This window comes from Pleurodeles waltl, chromosome 4_1, assembly GCF_031143425.1.
Source record: "Pleurodeles waltl isolate 20211129_DDA chromosome 4_1, aPleWal1.hap1.20221129, whole genome shotgun sequence".
In the NCBI taxonomy this organism is placed as follows: domain Eukaryota; kingdom Metazoa; phylum Chordata; class Amphibia; order Caudata; family Salamandridae; genus Pleurodeles; species Pleurodeles waltl.
In genome coordinates, this window is record NC_090442.1 from 156,647,445 (window position 1) to 156,671,478 (window position 24,034).

Genomic DNA, 24,034 nt, shown 5'->3' on the forward strand with positions numbered 1-24,034 from the left:
CTCACGGTCTCGGAGTCGCCGGAGGGTCCTCCCTGAGGTGTTGGTTCTCCACCAGTCGAGTCGGGGTCGCCGGGTGCAGTGTTGCAAGTCTCACGCTTCTTGCGGGGATTTGCAGGGGTCTTTAAATCTGCTCCTCTGTAACAAAGTTGCAGTTCTTTTGCGGCAGTGCCGCTGTCCTCGGGAGTTTCTTGTCTTTCTTGAAGCAGGGCAGTCCTCTGAGGATTCAGAGGTCGCTGGTCCTTTGGAAAGCGTCGCTGGAGCAGGTTTCTTTGGAAGGCAGGAGACAGGCCGGTAAGACTGGGGCCAAGGCAGTTGGTGTCTTCTGTTCTTCTTCTGCAGGGGTTTTTCAGCTCAGCAGTCCTCTTCTTCTTGTAGTTTCAGGAATCTAAATTCTTAGGTTCAGGGAAGCCCTTAAATACTAAATTTAAGGGCGTGTTTAGGTCTGGGGGGGTTAGTAGCCAATGGCTACTAGCCCTGAGGGTGGGTACACCCTCTTTGTGCCTCCTCCCAAGGGGAGGGGGTCACATTCCTATCCCTATTGGGGGAATCCTCCTTCTACACGATGGAGGATTTCTAAAAGTCAGAGTCACCTCAGCTCAGGACACCTTAGGGGCTGTCCTGACTGGCCAGTGACTCCTCCTTGTTTTTCTCATTATCTCTCCTGGACTTGCCACCAAAAGTGGGGGCTGGGTCCAGGGGGCGGGCATCTCCACTAGCTGGAGTGCCCTGGGGCATTGTAACACGAAGCTTGAGCCTTTGAAGCTCACTGCTAGGTGTTACAGTTCCTGCAGGGGGGAGGTGTGAAGCACCTCCACCCAGAGCAGGCTTTGTTTCTGTACTCAGAGAGCACAAAGGCTCTCACCGCATGGGGTCAGAAACTTGTCTCTCAGCAGCAGGCTGGCACAGACCAGTCAGTCCTGCACTGAACAATTGGGTAAAATACAGGGGGTATCTCTAAGATGCCCTCTGTGTGCATTTTTTAATAAATCCAACACTGGCATCAGTGTGGGTTTATTATTCTGAGAAGTTTGATACCAAACTTTCCAGTATTCAGTGTAGCCATTATGGAGCTGTGGAGTTAGTTTTTGACAGACTCCCAGACCATATTCTCTTATGGCTACCCTGCACTTACAATGTCTAAGGTTTTGCTTAGACACTGTAGGGGCATAGTGCTCATGCACCTATGCCCTCACCTGTGGTATAGTGCACCCTGCCTTAGGGCTGTAAGGCCTGCTAGAGGGGTGACTTACCTATGCCATAGGCAGTGTGAGGTTGGCATGGCACCCTGAGGGGAGTGCCATGTCGACTTAGTCATTTTCTCCCCACCAGCACACACAAGCTGGTAAGCAGTGTGTCTGTGCTGAGTGAGGGGTCCCTAGGGTGGCATAAGACATGCTGCAGCCCTTAGAGACCTTCCCTGGCATCAGGGCCCTTGGTACCAGGGGTACCAGTTACAAGGGACTTACCTAGGTGCCAGGGTTGTGCCAATTGTGGAAACAAAGGTACATTTTAGGTGAAAGAACACTGGTGCTGGGGCCTGGTTAGCAGGGTCCCAGCACACTTCTCAGTCAAGTCAGCATCAGTATCAGGCAAAAAGTGGGGGGTAACTGCAACAGGGAGCCATTTCTTTACACTTTTCTTTTCTGTAGGTAGTTCTGTTCTAAGTGCACTTCAAGGGCCTTACGCTGCGCCAGGATACAAAATGCTGTTTTATGATTTCTATGAATTTGGCCACGTTATTATTATTTTGAGACCATTTCTAATTATGAAATTGTATGATTTATGGATTTGTTTTAATGTGAAATAAACTTTATTGATGATGATGATGATGATCTTTATATTGTTTTCTCTTCCTAGGTGTGTTAGGCTGTCCACGGACTTGCCTCCATGCTATCTTGAACATCCTGGAGAAAGGTACAGAGGGACGGTCTGGACCCACAGCAGTAAAGGAGTCTCCAAATCTTGCAGAGCTTTGTTACCAGGTATGCATTTTATTCTTGTCTATTTTTTCCATCATGAAATTCACCAGCAGTATCATATCTCTGACTGTAAAATCCTGGAGCACATTATTGGAAGTACCATTTTTCATTTTTGAAAGTGATGGATGAGTAAGATGTACAAAAGGCAATGTTATTTTTTTTTTTTAATTTGTGACATCAAGATACATTTGACTTAGCAGCACTCTTGAATTGATCTGCCTCTATGCCTGACCCCTAATCCAAAAGAAACAAACAAGCAGAAAATTGTGAACATAATTATCAACCAGTATATGAAGGCAATTTTACATTGCTTCAAGTGCTCCTCTGTTACATAATCTATAGTATTGCATTTCCATATTGTGCATGGACAGTCGACAATTAATGAGATTTCCCTCTGTTTCCTATGGTTGAATGGTTGAACCTTAATTTGTTGCACAGTGACGAGCTCTTAACTTGTCGACCTTTATACTATTTGACAGGATGACACCTTCTAAAAATCATTTTTCTTGTCTCTACACTATTGTTTCCCCATTTCTCTCCCTCCCCATCACACTTTTCCTCCTGCAGCAGCTTAAGCATCTCCCATTTCGAAGGTTGTCCACGGGTAAAGCATTCCGGATATCAATATTGTGTTAATTTACCAAGTAGTCTATCATGACTAATCTTGTTTCGGGACCCAGGTCTTACCTTAGCATAGGTTAATGGAACTAATGGAGCTTGGTTCATCCAGAGATTATTTTACGTACGGTAGAGTTTAAAGGTTTCTACACATTTTGAATAGTTATGGAGCTCCTATCTTGAAGAATAGGTCTGCTCCAAAGTGGTTCCTGAACCCTACTCGCTCTTGGTTCTGGTTTGATGGATCACAAGTATTATCTTGCTCTACTGATCCCCTCAGCAGTATGATTAATGCATCTTTCAGTAAGTCTGATTTTATTATTTCCTTAACGTGTGCTGGAATATATCAGTAGTCTATTTTTATTTTTCCTAAATTTCCACTTGGTAAATCACTGTGGCTATTCTAATTTTCAAGATGTCAAATTGCATTTGAAATTTGATGAATTACTCAACTACCTCCTTTTCATACATCTTACAGTTTGCTGTCTTAATGGTCTTAAAAGTAGTTTCCTGTTGGCTTAAATGAATTTTGTGTTATCTGACTTAGAGGGGATGCAGCTTGTCAAATTTGATTCAGATCAACATTTATTTTATGTCCTAATTTATACATTTGGTTTGTTTCTGGCTCTCAGGTGATTTACCAGCTGTGTGACTTCTCTGACACATCTGGTCCTACCATGAGGTACCTACGGACCAGCCAGGACTTCCTTTTCACCCAACTGCAGCACTTACCATTCTCTGTCAAAGGTAACTTGGTTGCAACATTGTTATGTGCTCTGAGGTTGGGATTGCCACCTTGCTCCTTGTTAACATGACACACATTTGCAGTCCTGAACTTTCCTCTGACAGCATAATTCAATCTGTCAGATGCAGTTCTGATTTGAACCAATAACACTAATTCACCCAGGAAAATTAATAGGCAAAAGAAAAATCTGGTTTTGGTAATGTTGTGTCCTGAAGAACGACTGAGGTGGTAGCCTGCAGTTGTAGATGAGCAAAAGATGTTGGTCTCCTGATACTCATTTGCACGTACTTCAGACATTGCTAGGTGTGAACTTTGATGTGTCAAGGTGTCAGAATTGGTGTTCCAGAGAACTCCAGTAACCGAGGCTGAGCGCTTTGACTATGAATTAAATTGGTTTCTAAATATATTTTTGGCTGCACCTTTGGAAACAGAAACATGAACTGGAAGAATAAATAAAGGAATAACATCTGCTTTTCACCTGACAAAGCTTTGAGATCTTGGATTGGATATCCTCAGTAGTCACATGCCTAGGACATCCTCTGTTTAAGTAGGTCCTGAAATAGTTTAGTTTCTTTCCTGGACTTCTGCAAACCCAGACCAGCACCAACCATGTCCTAGAAAATGCCAGCCAACAGCGGCCATGTTATGTTGTGAAGATTTGTATTGCGCGCAAATCATCTGGGAGGGTATACTGACTCCTATGGGGATAGGATTGAGGGGGTAGGGCCTATTGCATTAGCCAGGTTTTCACTTTCTTGTGAAATTATAAGATGAAGCTGGTGACTTTGATATATAGGGGGAGGGAGCTTCAGGCTTTAGAAGCCAGGTAGGAAAAGGTGCAGCTTCTGGCTCTAGCTCTTTGGATGTGGGGGACCCGGACTATAGCAGTAGGTTAATTGAGCGGAAATCTCTGGTCACTGTATGGAATTTGATGTTCAGGACCTTGCTTGTGTAGTGGTTTGTAGCTGTGTGTGAGGAGCTTGAAGAGGACACATTTGTGAATAGGGAGCCAGTGACGAGCTCTGAGGTGTTTGGACATGTGAGTACAGTGTGAATGTTTGAGAGTGTCTGGCTGCTGTGTTCTGAAAGATCTGATGTTACACTGAGTTGCGAGGTGATGCCGATGTAGAGGGTGTTTCCATAGTCCAGTCTGCTGGTGAGCAGGGCTTGAATGACAAATCTTTGGGTGTTAAGTGGGAGCCATCTGAAATCTTTCTTGGGGAGCTCGAGAGTATGGTAGCTGATAGAGGCAACCGAGTTGACTTGGTTAGAAATCATAAAATTATTGTCGTTTATCAACTCTAGGCCCCTGGCTGCTTGATTGGCTGGGTGTTGGTCCTAGTTCTAAGGGCCACCAGGTCGAAGACCATAGAGGTGTCTTTTCCGAAGAGGAACACCTCTGTCTTGTCAGAGTTGAGCTTCAAGCAGTTGGTCCTCACCGAGTTTGAGCCTTTGGGCATGCAGTTAATGATCTTCATGTGAGTGTTTGAAGTGCATTGGAGAAGGAGGTGAGATGGATGTCTTAATCATAAAAGATAGTGCTGAATCTGTAGGCTTAGAAGATGCTGGCGAGCAGGGCCAGGTAAACATTGTGTTAGGCTGATCGGGGTGCCCGGAGGTCAGGTTGGAGGCAGTTGAAGAATAAAAGGCAAGGCTGACTGGGTGTGTCCTGTGAGTAAGGAGCTGATCCAACCGAGTCCTGGTCCACATGTTCTGGTCTTGTGGAGGCATTGTATGAGGAGGGAGTGGGAGACAGTCGAAAGCAGCTGATAGGTTGTGTAGAAACATTGCTGCTGTCCCCCTTTTTTTCCCCAGTATTAGACAGATGCCATAGGTGGCAGCATTATGGTGTATTTATGTCTGAATTCAGATTGAAAGGGGTCCAGGCAGGAGGTGGTTGGTGTAGAGGTGGTCAAGCATTTGCTTGTTGATGAGCTTTTTCAAAACTTCGGCTGAGTTGGGGAGAATGGAGATGCTTGCAGTGTCTTCAGGTCTGCTGAAGGTTTTTTCCGGGACGGTAAGATGGTGGTGTGTTTCCAGAAATGAAGGAAGGTGGATGTAGTGAGTGTGTTGTTGAGGATTGGAGTGAGGCTGTGCAGATGGAGTTGAGTTAATTGGTGAAGATGAAGTATGGGGCAGGTATTCAGGTAGCCTCTGGAGTAGAGTGAGCACATGATGGTGGCTGTCTCCAGAGAGGCGATGATGAGCCAACAAGTCAGGGGAGTTTCCAGGATGTTTTTCTCAACAGATTGAAGGATGTAGGGATGGTCTGGTTGGCGTGTAATGTTGTTGTAGATTGTGTTGATTTGTTGCTGACATATTGGGAGAGCTGAGTGCACAATTTTTGTGAAGGGGTGATGGTTGTGAAGCTGGCAGCAGAAGATATGAATTTCTTCCCTGCAGTTATGAACTCTATAGAGTTGTTGGAGCTGTTCTGTATTGGTTTGCTGTGTGCTAGGTGGTTCTGAGTCTCTCTGTTGTAGATCTTTCAGTTAGCAGTGAGGAAGAATAGGTCCGGGGAGTAGTTAAGTAGGTGGTCCCAGACTTCAGCGCATGTTTGACGAGCAAGCCGGTGTTGATGGAAGGCATGTGAGTGTTGTGCATGGTGGTCTCTTGTGAGGGTTGGCCATGTGCTTAGGGCGAGTTTTGGGGGGTGGGGTGGGAGGAAAGCAGGAGAAGTGGCAGACTGCGAAGGAGAATGCACCTTTGGTGTAAGAGGCCAAGGTATATCGCAGGTATGGACATGTAGTGTTCATGGCGAGGAGGGTGTCTTGTGAGTAGTGTCTCGGACCACGGTGGAAGAGTGGTGGATCAGGGGGGGTCATAGGGCGGGCGCAGATGGGCTTGCTGCGCCCATTGTGTGTGTCTGCACTGGGACCACCATTAAGAAGGGCCATGAGTGGGAAGGAGATCTGGTTAGAGGGGCTGGGCGGAGCAGGAGCGAGCGGCAGGGAATGCGGGAGCAGCCAGTAACAGCATGTAACTAAAAAGGCAGAAAACACAGCAGAAAGTAGCAAAAGAGGTGCACACAAAGGCAAAACGAGGAAAAGAGAAGGCAACAAGGGTCAGTGTGAGGAATGCAAAGTGGGAAAAATGAGGCAAAAGTGAGACGAATCAAAGCAGGGTAACATGCTAATGCGAGACCCATCAGAGTGGAATGTGGGGCAGTAGGAGGCAAAAGAGGAGTGAGAAAACGTGGCAAAAGATGAAAAATGCAAAAGGTGAGAAGTGTGTGAGAGGTAGGGATGCTTGAATCAGAATGTGTCACAAAGTAAAGAGATGCGTTGGTTTTTCCAGCGCGGCTGAGGTGATGCATTGATTCTTTCCTCCTGGCAAGGTGATGCACCCATTTCCAGGCACACAGCCTTGGTTCCGCACTGTGGGGACAATTTTACGCCCAGGGACAATTAGTGGGAAATCCAAAATTCTCTGTGGTGATGAAGCAGGCGCTGCATCGATCTAGCAGGTGATGCGGCAGTATTTTAGCTGAGAGACAGGCGCTGCAGCGACTTTTGCAGACATTGCGGCGATATTTACAGGTATTGAGTCAGTTTTCGGCGCAGTGGATTTTCTCCCTCAGATGAAGTGTTTGATGGCCCTGAGACATCTTTACAGGCGTCTAGGTCGGTCCAGACTCTCGGAGATCACTTGTGTGGGAAGGCAAACCTTCCGGCAGGGGGCAGTAGGGCAACAAACAGGAGAGCAGTCCTTCCAGAAAAGCAGACCAGATGAGTCCTTTAGCCAGCACAGCAGTCCCTCTGACAGTCCATTTGTAGGTCCAGAAGTGTCTGATTTGGTGTGGTCACAGACCCAGTATATATACACACACCCAGATGTGCCTTTGAAGTGGAGTAGACTTCAAAGATTGGTTTTGAAGTGCACAAGTTCCCCTTTCAACCCAGTCCTGTCTGCCAGGAGATCTGTGGGAGATTCAGTCCTTTGTGTGGGGTCAGGCCACTAGCCTTCGAAGTGTAAGTGAGAAGCTCCTCCACCCTTCTTGCCCAGGAAGACCTATAAGGATGCAACTGAGTCTCCTTTGTTTATGGGTGTCTGGGTGGAATGCACAAGGATAGCTGTCAACCAGCACAAACCAGGTGTGGATTGAAGACAAGCTGTAAGGCACAGAGAGCAGTAAGTGCAGAGAAATGCTTACTTTCTAAAGGTGGAATTTCTAAAATAGTAATGTTAAATCCAACTTCACCAGTAAGCAGGATTTCTCACCACCGTTTCAACCATACCAAACATGACAATGCCACTCCTTTCAGATCAGAAATTGCCATTTAAAAGTATATAAGGTAATTTCCAATGCTGGCTTATGAGAGGAGCAGGCTTCATAATAGTGAAAAACTGTTTTGGCCGTTTTTAACTACCAGGACATGTAAAACTTACAAGTACATGATCCGCCTTTTATTTACATAGCACCTTGCCCTATCGGCTAACTAGAGCCTACCTTAAGGGTGACTTATATGTAATAAAAGGGGAATTTAAGGATTAGCAAATAGTTTTAAATGCCAAGTCAAAGTTACAGTGAAACTGCACACAAAGGCCTTGCAATGGCAGACCTGATGCATGGTTAAGGGGTTACTTATGTGGGTTGCACAATCAGTGCTGCAGGCCCACTAGTAGTATTTAATTTACAGGACCTGGGCACATATAGTTCACTTTATTAGGGACTTACAGGTAAATTAAATATGCCTGTTAGGTAGGAACCAATGTTACCGTGATAAGGGGGGGGAGAGTACAAGCACTTTATCACTAGTCAGCGGGGTAAAGTGCACAGAGTCCTAAAACAAGCAAAAACGAGATCAGAAAAATGGAGGGAGGCAGGCAAAAAGGTTGGGGTAAGACCACCCTTAAGGCTGTCAAGTCTAACTCTTGGTACTTGTATTTCTTTGTAGATCCTAGTTTTAACTATTCTATTTACCTACCTGATATTAAGTCCCCATTTGCAGTACAAAGTAACACACGGACTGGATTTTACCACTCCCTAAATTGAGCCTTCACTTACTGCCCGCTACCTCAAGATACCTTCCCACCTACTGATAGCATTAAGTTCATGAAGGGGGTAACTTTGTTATCCACTTGGATTGCAGTAGCAATTTAGCCCTTGGAAATCAGAGGTAAAGGACTGTACTCATACAGGATACAGCTCACTAACCTTTCCCTGACTCAGACCCCTGGAAAAGTCTTATATCAATTAAATAGGAAAAATAAATGCATGCGGGTGGTATGTTTGCACTACGTTGTTGGTAGAGGTGCTAGAGGAAAATTGCATTGCACCAGTGCAGTGTTAAAAAACTTGACTCTTTGGGTACATAGAAACCTGCTCCCTGTGGGGGTGAGAGCTGAAGGACAGATAACCGGTCTGAACCCTGTGTGCTTGAGCTACAGTTTTACAGGTTCATTGGCTTTCTCAATCTCTGGAATCTCTTCCGCAATTACTTGTGTGTAAGGTTCCTAAGCTCCATCCCTTTGTTAACTTCAATGACTGAAAAAGAATCTGAGGAAAGCTGCTGGTCTCTACCTGCTGTGATTGGTCGAGTTCACTGTGGAGTGCTAGCTGTCAGGCTGAGAGGAGCCAGGTATGGTTATGCTCATAACACTTTGTTTCCAGAAAAGTAACAGTGCATGGTCTTTTTTAAGCTGTCATTCTAATTGTGGTGCACCTCAGCTGGCTGTTCTTTAACCCAGACACAGTTGCTTTAATCTTTTGTTGTTTTAGACTACTACTGTCTGTTCTCAGATAAGTCTTCAGCATTTTTTTTACATCAAGATTTTACATGTCTTTGAACTTTAATCATTTTTGCACAGTAATTGTATGACTTTGGCTTTCAGCGGTGTTCAAATGTTTGTAAAAGATTCATGTTGTAGTTCTGTTGTCTAAAGGTATTGTTCAACTGCAGGTTTGTCATTTCTTTTTTAGATCATGAGATCTCTGCCTTGAACCAGATGTCCTGGCTCATGAAGACTGCCTCAATTGAATTGCGTGTGACATCACTGAACCGCCAACGCTCCCATACGCAAAGGCTTCTGCAGCTAATTTTGGATGACATGCCAATGAGGCTGTATTCTTGTAAGTCTTTGGGGTAAATATGATATTTGAAGTTAATCTGTAGCAACGAAGATCAAGGGCTGTCTCCGGTGTTAATGTTTCCAGTGTTAATGTCATGCCATCCTCCTAGCTCCACTGGTGATGCTGAATGAAATCGAAATCTCTTAATAATCTGGAGCAAATGCTTCTTTGGAGGCTTCTTGTTTAGTTAGGCATTTATTTAAGGGGCATGTACTCGGCCTGTCTACACAGAATGTGCACATTCACCGCCATTATGCCAGTATGTGTATTTACTTTCGTTTGAGTGTTGAAGGAAATTATCCAAGCTGACTGAATAGGGAGGACAGAGTGTGTTTATTAGTGCTGTGTCTATTATTTGAATGCAACACAATGGGATCATGCAGAAGCCACGCTAAATCCAATAATAGAATTGTGCTTGTTTCTAAAACCTAATACATTGGGCTCTTTAAATCCTGGTTCTGTCACTTTTTAATGGAGGAATTTTACACTTGAACATGTTATCCATTTTGAGCCTCGCTGTTGGTAAAGGCTGCCGCAGGAATTAAAAATAGATAGGGAGAAAGCACTCTTTGACAGTTTGCATTCCTCAGATTTGTGCCAGGAACGTTGTGTTCAAATGCTTGATATTCATATTGATAAATGGAAAGATTAAAATGCATAGGGTTGTAGAAGTATTATTTCACATCTAGTTTTGTAGAGTAAGTCTGTATAAAACAAATGTGTTTGGTCAATAAAAGTAATTTGGAATCCCAAAAAGTTAACTAAAATGTACTCAAGCATAGAAAATATCCCTCTCATAAGTCATTCATATGAAAATCATAGAACACTTGTGAACATGTACTACGAAACAAATAGCACCTTATTTTAGCTGTCTTAACAGAAGGTACAATCAAAAGTGAGTTCTATAGATTGAACTAATTTCTAGATTGAACTCCTCTGGGTGAATTAAAGACTAATTGAGTTTGACTTTCCTTAAGTCCCCCATCCATTACCATTGTGCTAATAACCAATGTTAAGTGGATGTGGGATGGAAACCAAACTTGCTTGACAAGTAGTGTTTACTCAATTCAATTAGCTCAGTAACTGGACATTGTTCCCTAACTGTGCAAAAGAGGAACCCTTTGAAACACATTCACATTTTTAATGTGTGATGTGAATTCACAGTGACCCTTAAGTGATGTTTTTGACTAACATAAAAGTCTATACAATTAGACCACTAATTCAATCAGACATTGATCATCTAATTTTATACCTGTGAGTTGAAGAATGAAGCATCACCTACATATTTTCGTTTTGCGTTGCATTTAACCTGCATTGCAGCTATCCCCTAATGCCTGAAGCACATGTTTGAGCACTGCACCTTAAGTAAACTTGCCTAAAGGTTCTTGTTGACCGTCCTTTTCAGTGTTTATGCAAATCTCTTCCTATCTTTTTATACTAGTCTTGTTCTGCAGTATGAAATGCTTCCACCTTTCCACGAAATACGCATAAACTCCTGAATAAAAAGTGATTGGTAAACATGCATGATCTGAAGTGGTTTCTATTGATGGTCACAATTTAACAGTTTTGTTTTCAATTTCTTGAAGCTGATGGTGAAGGCAACCTAGAGGAAGAAAGTCGATCTGTGAGCGGGTTGATTCATTTTGATACTGCCACAAAAGGTATATTAAAAAAAAAATACATTTGATTACCCCATCATCTTTATAGTTCCATCCTTAACAATACTTTCCTTTCTACACCTTACCTTCTCTCTCTTTTTGGTGTACTAAAACAATGTTCATACTGATTTGTGTGTGTTACTGTTATCTTGCCAGTGCATGGCAAGCAATATGAAGATTCAAGAATAGATCTTCTTTTGGACTGCACAGTGATCTTGGTACATATGGGGTAGCTTGTGTTCCATTTCATAGAGGACCTGGCTTGGCTGTAACGGCTGGACTGTTCTATTTGAGAAGGTCAAGACTGATTTGCACATAGCCAGGTCTAATCTGAGGTGAAATGGTGGGCAAAAGGATGATGGTTTGGAATGCTAGCCCGAACGATTGCCATTGGCTAGACATAGTGCAAGCATTTCTTCGGTTACCTTTTGTGTGTTTTTGACAGACAAAAGAACACCATGTTACTGAATTTGATGTCATTGCTGCTTCTCTAATCTGTCCTGCAGGCAGTCCATAGACAGTGCACATTGTTTATTGGCAGTGGTCTTGGGTAATGTGAAAGAACATGTAGAGCTGACCAAAATCCAATGGTAGGGTTCAGAAAACCCTGCCTAGGTAACGTAAATGACTAAATAAACTCCCTATCATCTCTACATTTCCGGAACACAGTAAATTCCCTTTGTAAGGCAAAAGTTAACCTCCCACTTTTTGACACTGGTACTGAGGGTTTTTGACTGAAGGTGCGCTGGGGTCCTGCTAACCAGGTCCTCATTGCCAGTGCTCTTTTCCTAAAAGAAGTAAAAAGATCTAATTGTGTACAATTAGCACACACTTTGGCCCCCCTGTAAGTCCCTTGTTAATGGTACCCCTGGTAACTGGGGCATGGGTACTGAAGAGGGTCCCTAGTGGCTGGAGCATGTGGTACGCCATGCTAGGGGATCCCCTCCTATAAATTGCATGCATACTGCCATTGCAGACTGCGTTACATGGTGCAAACCATGTGTGAAAACACAACATGGAACACCCATTATGTGGAATGCCAAAGTCACTGCGCATGATATATGTAAGCCATCCCTACAGCAGGCCCTAGAGTCCTAATGCAGAGTGATTTATATTTTATGTGAGGAAATATCTGCATGAGTAGATGTGTCCTAGTGGTATCTAGTTCAATTACTAGATATTACAAGTGAACAGGAAAGGCCATCTTGGCAGTACTGGATTTATTATGACATGCAACCAGAGGACACCTCAGAGGTGCCCTCTGAAACCTACAAATCTTCTAGTGTGCTGGCTGACTGGTATAGACCAGCCTGCCACCACACAGACAAGTTTCTGACCCCTTGGAGATGAGAGCCCGTGCTCTCAGAGGCCAAAAACAAAGCCTGCTCCTGAGGAAGGTGTTATCACCTCCTCCAGCAGAATGGCTAGTGAATCTCCGTACTAAGGCCAGACACTTCAAAGTCCCTGCTGCCTTTGGTATGCGACCCTATCTTTTTTTTAGACCTGGGAGTTGCTACCTCTTTTCCTGAGGCCCGTTTGGCACCAGGCCAGGAGGGAAATTGGCTATGCAAGTAGGCGTGTTGCACTACCAGACTAGTCACACCCCTAAGGTGGGCTGCCTAATGTGCTTCATGAAGGAAAGATTCCACCATCTTGTTTTTGGTGGAATTGGGAATTCTGGGACATGCCCACTCCCCAAAGAAAGTGGTCATATAGAGGTTGTAGTCACCCCCGAGGTGAGTACCCCATTGGCTACTACCATACACTCCCCTAAACGTCCCTATATTTCGTTTTAAGGTGCCCCCTGACATCAGGAACGTAAATTCGTCTGACTGCAAGAAGAAGGACAAAGAAGAGCCGACCAGCGGATGAACTATCCCAACAACTGCAAAGGCCCGACTCGTTCTGCAACTGTGAATCCTCCAAAATCCTTGGAGGCCTGCAGCACTTTGCCACACAGCCAGCATCTCCCTTGGAGTGGAGGAGACTCTGCCCTGCAGCAGCAGGCACCAACTGCAACCAGTTCGTAGTTGTGCTAACCATCCGTTCCGCCGTGGGAGCATGTTGCCAGGAAGAGGATCCCGATTGTCCAGGAGTGCAGCCCCGTTGACCTATCCTGTCTTTGAGACACTGAGGCTGCCTGGAGCCTCTCTGCACCAATACCCATAGTACCACTGCCAAATCCAATCACCAAGGCTTGTTTGTGTTCAGCTGGAACACCACCTCTGCCAAACCTTTATGTCGAGGGACTTCAAGAAAGGCCAGCTCCATGCCAGAATTTGTCATGCTGTGCTTTTTCCCCCCTCTTCTGCAGGTACACACTGAACTGTGACAGCCTCTAACTCACGACACCACCAGACAATACAACTCTTCACCCGAGCTCCTCATCCCCTGTCCACGAGTTTCAACAGTGTTTCTGTGCCCCTGAGACCCCCATGAGCCGAACCCCACTTTGGGTTTTGCCAGACTGGTCCCCCAGTACCTGCTTGCAGCCTCTTTCTTACAGGTACTTTTTCCATTGACATCAAGGTATAGTGTACATGACTACCACCATTGGGGGCACCTCTGCACCTGGACACACAGGTCAGGTAAACCCGAAATGTTGGTACTTTCTTGGGCCTTGGCTCCTACTTACCTAAAAAGTCCAGAAGAACAGTCCTTTAAGTCGTTCAAAAGTGACCCTATGCAGTGTATGTTTTCCCCATAGGATAACATTAACGTGTTCGTGGCTCATGCCTCAGATAGGACAGCTGTGTTTTCTATACTTTGAAAACTCGCTGACTCGAAAAGTAGTTACCTGATCTTGTAGAGTCTGGTATCTAACATAATATAGAAATCTGTACTATTTTTCTAAATTTGTGCTGGATTTTCTTAGTTGTTGGCTTTGTGATAGGCCTAAGGCTGCTCGACCACACTACCAGAAATAGAGCACCTTGGGATTGTTGAAGCAAACCTTATCCACTGATTTGGGATACCTGGGCTCTCTGCACAGTGCACCTCGTTTTGGTACACTATATAGAGAGACTGCCTCCTACATTCAGGTTCCAAGCAGAATGCTTTCAGATAAGATACTGGGCAGTCACAGGCAATTGAATGAACTTCTCAATACAGTAGGAAATGAGGCATAGCTTCGTATACAGTAAGGTTGTTGGGTGTCTTTGAAAAGTTCCTCTGTTTATATTCTAAGTCCCCCATGAAGATCATTTCCACAATGTACCAAATGTCAGATGTTTCCCAAAACCCTGCTGAAGAGAAAGCACTAGGTATGTTAGTTTTCTGTTTTTTTGAGGGAACACCTGCACAGTTGTATCTCCTCCTGTTGCAGGCCATCGGAGAACAGCAATAATGTGACTTACTTTGCATCTCCAGTGCTGCCATAGATGACCCTAAGAGAAGTATTACCAAAGGTGGGAATTTGACCTGATTTAAATGCCCTGATTTCACCCTTGTGTAGAACTCCTCCTGTGCACCCACTAGCTATATTTTTTAAAACAGAATTTTGTTTTCTCTCTTGTATATGTATGTAGCATCTGAATGCAATGCTCTGCATTTGGGGATTTTGCCATTTGACCTTGAAACCACACAGTACATATCTAGAAGTTGATGAGTTTTAAAATTCTCAAAGAGAAACCATTTAAATAGCTAATATAAAATTATGCTGACAATCCCTTTTAATTATTTATTTTGAATAGCAGTTAAACAGCTCAACACCTCCTCAGAATAATGGCTTTTCAAGTCTAAAGATTGTTTTCTATTCCTCTGAGGATTTTCTCAAGTCATTTCTGCTCCGAAACAGAAACAGAACCTCAGATTATACTCTCACTTTAACCTGAACTGTCAAAACAGGAAATGTGTTAAGACCAATGCCTACTTGATCACCTCTGCCAAGTGCCTTGGTTACCTGAAAAGCTAACCAATACTTACCTCCCCCAGGAACTGTTGATTTTTGCACTAAGTGTCCACTTTTAAAATAGCTTATTGCCATTTTTACTAAAACTGTGTATGTTACTGCTCTAAGTCAAAGTTCCTAACTTATCTGTGTGGAGTACCTTGCATTTTATGTATTTACTTCAAATCCTGAAACTTTTGGTTCTAAAATGAATTAAGAAAATATATTTTTCTATATAAAAAACTATTGGCCTGGAGTCTTTGAGTGTGTGTTCCTCATGTATTGCCTATGTATGTACAACAAATGCTTAACACTACCCTCTGATAAGCCTACTGCTTGACCACACTACCACAAAATAGAGCATTAGAATTGTCTACTTTTGCCACTATCTAACCTCTAAGGGGAACCCTTGGACTATGTGCACACTATCTCTCACTTTGTATATACAGAGCCATCTTCCTACAGCCTAACTGTCTGGTAATGGATGTATGAGTGGCAGAGGAGGAGAGTTGTGTCTCCAGATGCAATGCGTGGACCTCAAGATCTGTTATTTGCTGGTTCCTCACGCCCTCTCGTACCCGGAGAAGAAGCTTGGCATGCCCCAGGAGGTTGCCTTTGCAGGCAGCCCATATTGTGCCAGACGATGGCACAGAGCCTAAATTGTTCGTAAATTATTGGGCGAGTTTCTCTCTCAGGGCTTGAATATAGCCACCGTCCTGGGGGAGGGGCGTATTCGCTCAGGATACCGTCCTTGCATGGTTACAGGGATCACTATGGGTAGTAAGCGGTGCAGTAGAACTGCCACCCCCCTAGAGCCTCTAGAGAAGCCCTCGTGGTATACTCTGTCATAGCCGCCCCGTGAGAGCATAGGGCAGCAGGTGCCAAGTAAATGTGTTTCCTGGAGCAACACTATAGAGGGGGCAAAGCAGCACATGGTGCTAAAGACCGCAGAACGCTTGATTTTGTCTAGGAGCCCATTAACTTTCCAGGAAAGAACCTTTTTAGGAAGGTCCAGTGTGTGCGGGAACCGGTGGTGGAGTACATATATCACTTTGTACCTGACTGTTTCCCTCACGGGAGAAAGCAATATGTAGGAGGTCCCTCCGGGAGGGACGTGTGCATGATGTAGACCTAAGGGAGTGGTGTGACCACCTAAAAGAAGAAAGTTTATGCAGACAAAACACAGTAAAGTATTCTACAATTACTCCCCCTCCTCCAAATGCTCTCCACACCATACTTCTATCCCTGAAGCATCTGTTGTGCGTGAACACAAAAAAAAAACTCAGAACCAAGGTGTCTTTAATGGGTGTGGAATGGTGGACCCCTCCATATAGTCGGACTTCAGCAATATTAAGCCCCTGTCCTGCATCTACACACAGTCAGGAGATCTTCCCCCTGTCACTATTACATCTGCAGGGAATCAGTATTGTTTCTAGACCTTACGACAAGGGGGAATCTGGCTGAGGCGGTCATCCGTGTGGTCAGGTATTGGTCACTTTTTCTCTGGGCAGCCGGATGTGGCTGGCCCCTCTGGAGTCATTGGTCCCGTTGACTCAGGAGACCGGGCAACCTCACTTTGCCTCCTGCAGTGGGACCAGGTGCCCCCCCCCCCCCTCCCCCCCTCCAACCCCAGCGAGAAATTGTGCCTAAGTCTCGGGGATCCCTCCCGGCGGGACGGGGGACCTTTTCGGGCAACACTGTGCTCCTCAGTGAGCCAGTCCCAAGCAGTTTCTCATGAGTCAAAGAAGAAGGATTTCACATCCATTAGGACTTTGAGGCGTGCAGGGAACAGCAGCATGTAGGACAACTGCATTGCCCTTAGTTTCTGCTTGACTCCCTCGTAGGAGTGACGCTTATTTTGTACCCTCCCGCGTGTAGTCTGGAGAATTGAGGATTCTATGATTGTCCCAGCGGAGATCTGGATGTGCCCTCGCTTCCCTAAGGATGGTGTTGCAGTCTTTAAAGTTAAGGAATCTAGCAATCATTGGGCTGCTGGGCCCCCTCAGAGGGGGCCTAGGCGCCAGTGCTCTGTGGGCTTGTTCGATTGTGAACCAAGGTGACAATTTCTGCTCCGGTACCCAGGACCAAATCCAGTGCTCCAGAAACTCGACCACCTGCATCTTTTCTGCTCCTTCCGGAAATCTATTCAGATTGTTGTGCCTGGAGCGGTTTTCGACATCCTCTGCTGTATGATGAAGCTCACTGGTATGGGTCAGCAGCTAGGCAACTTAGGTCTTGAGGTCTGTGATTTCATCTTTCATCAAGGAAACTCTGTCTTCTACTTCTTTGATGCTGCCCACCACTGTTTGCAGATCCTGCTGCAGCAGACTCACGTCCTCCCGTACTTCACCAATTTTGGTCTCACCAGCTAGTTGTGAAGGTTGGATGGCCTGCAGGATTGTGTCCACCACTTCTAATACAGGGGTCCCTAGTGTTGAGACACCAGCCCCCTGTGGGGGGCCGAGTGGGTGGTGAACTGTTCCGTGTGCTGCTGGGACATGGACACAGGCGTTTTTCTGCTAGCTTTGTCTTTTCCCATGCCAAGACTGCGGGGTTCAGGCGTCGCCGGCTCTCACACACCTCTTCACTGTCGCACAGCATGTGGCTATCACTCCAGAGGCTCAGACCACTCCCTGCTGCCACAGGGGAGGTGCCCCAAAGGGTCCCAGCCAGGGGGAGGACTGGTTCCGTATTGGGGGTGGAGGGAGGCACACAGCAGCAGTGATTAGCGGGGGCGGGAGACCCCCAAAGATCCTGTGATTGCTGTGTGCTCTCGACCGCATCCACCGCAGCCTCCGGCCAAGCGCTTCTCTCATGCACTCATATGGCTCCTACCCACTGGGGCGATCTCCACTCCAACCTCTGCACTGCGGCCCAGTCTTCAGCAAGCGCCTCCCCGATCTCATCAGTCTGTGAGCCACACAACGTGGGAGGCCGGATCACTCAGGCACTCCTCCAGGCATCCGTGCGCCCATCTTAGCACTTTACCTTTGGCCCGGCCGGACCTGCCGTGCCTGGGCCCTGGGATAGACCTGCTGATTCCCAATGGTGCGGTGGTCCTGAGTTTGGTTGTCCCAGAGCATCGGGCCCTTTACCACCAGCCACAGATCCGGGCCGCATCCCCAACCTGCAGCACGCCTACCTGCTGTCCTTGGTCCTGGGTGGATTAAGGCCCGGGTCTCTGCCTCGCCCTGTCATTCTCAGGGCAGGCACTCCATCCAGGTGTCGGTCATTCAGCCGGACCATTGTCCGGTGTGTCCGCCTGGCTTCACCACCTCATGGATGGTTGGAGCTCCTCCCCCAGGGTGCCACAGGTATCCTCCAGGCCAGCCGCACTCAGCAGGCCCGATCCACAGCCAGGTTCTCTTAGTCTGCTCGCGGATCGCTCATTCGCTACAGACCACCCCTGGGCCGCCAGGGAGAGCCACGATCACAGTGGGGGTGATCTGGATGCGGGAAGATCGGGGCTTTTAGCGGCGGATGACGGAAGGGTCCTGAGCACTTTTAGAGTACAGCTGTCATCTTGATGCCCGAACCTGAATAGCTCAGTCTTCTTTTACAAATAGAAGTTGGAATGTGGATTGTAACATGACATCAAAAGTATGTTTTTTTTTTAAGTTTTTTTTTTACTATAGAAATAATGTTTGATGCAATGATTAAGTTCCCTGAAGGCGTCCTACAAGATAAATCAATTAAAAAAAAAACTAAACAAACTATTTCAACAATGGTACTACTTAGCAGTGGAGATACTAGGTCTCATGAAATGAACCATCATTCTTCCGCCTTCTAGATAGAAGAATGTGTCCATCCACTGAAAACTTCAGACCAAATGAAGAATATGGAGATCATTATGCACTGTAATTCTTTTTTGTTTAACAAGTTAATCAGATCACCAAAGGCTCTCTTTACATAAAACTGACCCTATGTATAAAAAAAAAATCCTTATGTAGATCTCCCTCGAAGGTTACAAACCACCATTGTTTTAGTACTTTGCTGTCTCAATAACACCACCGATGTATACTTTGGAGCCCCTCTCCACTACATTTGCAGACTACCCGAGAATCCTCATTTCAACTGCAAAATACCTCCTTAATCTGAATGTCTCATCTCATATTTCACTCATCTTTCTATTATTTCACTGGCTTGCCAATAGTTAGATGCATTACCTTTAAAGCATTGTTCATCACACATTGATCCATCTACAGCATTCAAACCATCTACAACACTAGCCCACTCGTCCTGCAGCATAAACTGTATCTACACACCAAATTAGATCACTGGGCTCCAGATTAGCAATTCCCTCCATTCTTGATTATCTCACCCTTAAAACCTTTCTGCCCTCGCTGAAGCTCCCCGTCATTACCGATCAGATGGGTCACATGGGTTCCTACTTGGAAAAGAAAAACAAAAATAACCTTGAATTCCAGAGAGCATCGGACATCTGTCCGTTCTTGCTCCCGTAACTGTATGAAACAGATACTCCTGAAAAATGGGGTTTGCATCCACATCTTCTACTTCATCAGTTGGTGAACTTTGTTGAAACAGCCCTCACTAGCACACAGCTACCAGTTTAATGTGCCTTGTTTAGAATGTCTGAGCCTCACCCCCACGCCTACCAAGTAGGCTTAATTACAGTGAAGTCCCTATCAATCGAGTGGTCACCCAGTCGCGTTTTGAAGGTTTGTCCTCCAGTCGTGGTAACTATCAAGCTGCCCACACACAGGCACTCTGGGATGCACTTTGTCCCACATTTCATTTCCTTGACTGTATTAATCCTGTCATAGGACAAATAGTTCTCAGTCTTTCAGCCCTTTGTGAGCTGTTAGAGAGGTACTTATTGGTGGCTTTGACGAAGGAGGTGCAGCACAGGGGGAGGCATCCTACTCAGAGCAGCTTCAGGAGCGTGCTCATGTGTTGAGATGCAAATCCAGAGATCTGCCTATTAACAACCCTGAATCTGCTACCTAGCATGCTGAAGACCTGTCCTGGGAGTTTACGCTTGGTGTATATTTCTTCAATGAAGCTCTTTTCGAAATGCTACTATTAGATACGTGGATAGAGGCACAGGGAGAGTATTGTTTGCCAAGGATGAGTAGATCTGAAATGCAGCACACCGCTATTTGCATTTACCATCGTATTGCATTGTGGCGACTATACCATGCAACTGATCACTTTGCACTTCTCCAGGTAATATCCAGTATTTTATTAAGCACAGAGCTACTATCAGCTTTTACATTCAGTACTCCTAACCGTGCAAAGAGGGGAGCAGGGGAATACGTTTGAGTAATAATTACAAAGGAGCACACAATTTGGCTAGGTGGGAGGGTGGAATTAACAATTGTCTCTTGGTTGTAAAGTTCCAAATAGTGCAACGGACCACAATAAGGGTGACAGTGATTCTGATGGCAAAGCTAAGGGATTGCCTTTCCCAGGCAAATGTCGCTGTGTTGCAAGTCTTGCCTAACTTTAGAAGGCAGTTTTGTTTCCAGCATATTTAGGTGAATTGGTAAAGCTAAAGATAATGTCAATTATCCTGGTTTGATTGCTAAACCCTACCCACTGGACTAGTTCCTGTGGCAGTCGGAGGTTAAAGGGCAGTATACGTGGTAGGTACTAATATTTACTGTTGGTGTTTTAAAAGTAAAGACTAATTAAATTTGGTCACCATAACTTTTTTATTTTCTAAACTTGTCTCTCAAAAGTTAAAACAGGAAAGAGTCAAAGGTTACTTCAGGAGATGGTAAGGGGATTACAACTGATATAAAGAGAGGAGAAGTGGGTTAGTGTATTGAGTGGTCATCTTTTGAGCATTTGAATCCCTACCTCTGTGCTTGACTCAGCATTGTGCAGTTCTGGACAAATCACTCAGTCTCCCTGTGCTTAAAAAAAAGTGAAATATGCGAATAGTAGTTGTGTAAACTCCTCTTGATGTATATGATCTTGTGGATCATCTAGGCTTGTGCTGTATAAACACCAGTAATCAGAGCCTATAAGCTCGATGTCCAGGTGATTTGCCTGATGCAGAGACAACGTGTTAACATGTGCTTAGGGTATCCTGTGAAATAAAAATCACCCCCCCCCCCCCCACCCCACCTGTCAACCATGCACTTAAAAAAGGGCTCCTCAAACCCAGATGCGAAAAGGAGTAATTGGCAACCTTTTGCCAGTTACTCCTTGTAATTAAAGTGTTATGTTATGAAGTGCTTTATAAGTTCTGCATTGGAGTATATGAGTAAAGCTGAAGGCCACGCATGGTGTCTCGGACACATAGGCATGAAATAGACTGATTAGCCTAATATCGTAATGATCCCAGCATGTCAGTCTACAGATCTCAGCCTGCGTTGGAGAGCTTTCTTTCTGTTATTTAACTTTGTATTGTCTTGAGCATCCACGGGAGCATTGCATGAAGAATTCTAATAACCGTTTTAAATTACTGAAATGTATTTTAGTTTCAGTGGAGGTAATATCCTTCTTGCAAACAGCACTAACAGTTCCAGCTAAAAATTAGTGCACAAAGCGTGAGGTGAAGGCAACTGGTGCATTTTTTTTTTCTTAAAAGTTTTCTTTTTTGAACCTCTTCACAGTACGAAGGAAAATCCTGAGTATTTTGGACTCCATTGATTTCAGCCAGGACATCCCAGAAGCCATGCCACTGGAGTTCTTTGACCGTTCCCAAATAGAACAGGTTATTGCAAACTGTGAACACAGGAATCGTCGTGGCCAGACCGTCTGTAATGTTAAGGTAAGGCCAAAGATTGGAAAATCAGTTTAGGTTGTCCCAGACGGGAAGGAGCCCACAACCTGCAAAACAAAGTGAGCCTATGTTCTCCATACTAATGCTTGTGCAAGTAGCAGGAATTAGTAGCATGTATTTGAAAAAGTGCTGACGGTAATCCAAGTAGGCTCAAATTACCATGTGCGTCACACTAATGTGCCATAATTGCCCAGTGCTGTCTGCTGTTTCTATGACTTAGGCGGTTAAAATTGTGCTACATTCCTGCATGTGCAACTGCACTATAGTCTATTTTTGCATGTTTATTTTTCACAAGCATGGGTACTTAATCTATCACAGCCGCTATCGATTTATGCTCTGCAATACACAACTTGGTCTACAACAGTGCAAGGCTAGCCAGTGTACCTGCTTTGAGACAAGTGTACAGAGAAGGGGGTGAAAGGGGCGCGACATTAGTATAAAATGAACTATCCCATTAATGTATGTCATTTCAGATATTGTTTCAATACTAGATTAGTTGTAGCACTTGCAAATCTGTAAAAAGCATTTCAGATACTGTGATGTTTTCTATGTTTGCGCAGCTGCGCAGAGTAACTATTAAGTTTAAACTGCAGCAGTTTACCTAGTTGCAACAATGTATCTCTCGATCACCCCCACACCCCTATGGTTATATCGATTCTGATCCTTGTAGGACTTAATTCAAAGCCTGCTTAATTTCCTGCACCCACCCTCAATTCTATCTTTTAGTTCACGATTGTCTAGTCCTCATTATGACTGCAGATTTTACCTAGGAGAAAGTGGCACAGTTGCATCATTAGGCTGGACATCATTCTCCTATTCCAGCAGCAAGATTGCCTCCCCAAAACCTTCAGGCTATTTGCTGAATGCTTCACCACCTGCCAGCCTATGCATTGTCAACAATGTTGCCTCATTGTCCACTGTGTTATGACAATTTATAGAACCTCACTGACACCATCCATTTGGGAAGCAGCAAACAGAGTGGGGCTCAAAGCATGTAACTGTGATGAGTTCAAAATGCCCGAAGACCCCAAAAAACCTCGTACAATTGAAACACTGAACACGTTTGGATTTTAGAGCATGAAGACCTTGTCGGAAGTGTGCCTGGTGTGTGGTAAGCACCTATGGTGTTAGCACCCTAAACCAGGTAATCCCTATTAGTGAGATGTAGTCAGTGTCTAGGAAGCCAGGCGGCCTAGACGTAGCTGTGGATGAGCAACCAGTGCTTATCTAGGAAACATGCAAAGCCCATGCAATACCACCAGTAGTCACACAGCACTTAAACACCTGAAAGAACCACAAGGTGTTACAAAAATAAAGGTTCTTTATTTTAGTGACACAAATACTAAAATACTGTATAGGGAATTCTCTACTAGCAGGTAAGTAAAGTCACTATTATATACATCTTAGTTGTAAGGAATGAGCATAGAAAGTTGTAGAAAAGAGTGCAGTAACAATAGGCAACAGTGACACTAGGTGGGAGCCCAAACCATATACTAAAAAAATAGAATGCAAATAAGGGACCCCCCCCCACTCAGGTAAGGGGAATCTGTAGAGGGGAGCTGGAGGAACTAGGAACCCCAAAACATAAAAGTATTCGAGTGCCCCCCAGATACCAGGAGAGAAGAGGAAAGTACCTGGTTTTCCCAAACCCACAGAGAAACTTTGTGAAAGGACTGTGCAATACCCAAGCAAGACTGTAAGAAACAGAAGCTGGATCCAGACAGGTCCCCAAGGGCTGCAGCATCCATTATGCCACTCTAGGGGGACACTCACAAAGCACATGTACACTGCCTATGCTGCCCGTGTGTGCTGGTGGGGAGAAAAAAGCAAAGTCGACATGACACCCCTCTCAGGTTGTCATGCCCACAAACCACTGCCTGTGGCATAGGTAAGTCACCCCTCTAGCAGGCCTTATAGCCCTAAGGCAGGGTGCAGTATATGCCAGTGTGGGATGTATTGAAAAATGCACACAGAGGGCATCTTAGAAATGCCCCCTGTAAAATAGCCAAACTGCTAGTGTAGGGCTGATCGGTCTGTGCCAGCCTGCCTTTGTCAGACAAGTTTCTGACCACATGGGATGAGAGCCTTTGTTCTCTCGGTAGTCAGAAACAAAGCCTGTCCTGGATGGAGGTGCTTCACACCTCCCCCCTACAAGTACTGTAACACCTGGCGGCGAGCCTCAAAAGCTCAAGCCTCGTGTTAGTGTCCCAGGGCACCCCAGCTAGGGGAGATGCCCACCCCCTCCCCCTGGACAAAGCCCCTACTTTTGACGGCAAGTCCGGCAGGAAAATTAGGGAAAACAGGGAGGAGTGACCGCC

General features: G+C 45.1%; 1 protein-coding gene across 1 annotated transcript in view; it reads left to right on the forward strand.

The window, feature by feature from the left end:
* NUP205 (nucleoporin 205) overlaps positions 1-24,034 on the forward strand; it is a 525,888-nt gene that overhangs the window by 340,001 nt on the left and 161,853 nt on the right. Inside the window, exons 22-26 of the mRNA XM_069227955.1 lie at positions 1,858-1,982; positions 3,230-3,344; positions 9,266-9,415; positions 11,002-11,076; positions 21,547-21,704. Of these exons, the coding sequence (XP_069084056.1) occupies positions 1,858-1,982; positions 3,230-3,344; positions 9,266-9,415; positions 11,002-11,076; positions 21,547-21,704 (623 nt within the window). The remainder of the gene's footprint in view (positions 1-1,857; positions 1,983-3,229; positions 3,345-9,265; positions 9,416-11,001; positions 11,077-21,546; positions 21,705-24,034) is intronic.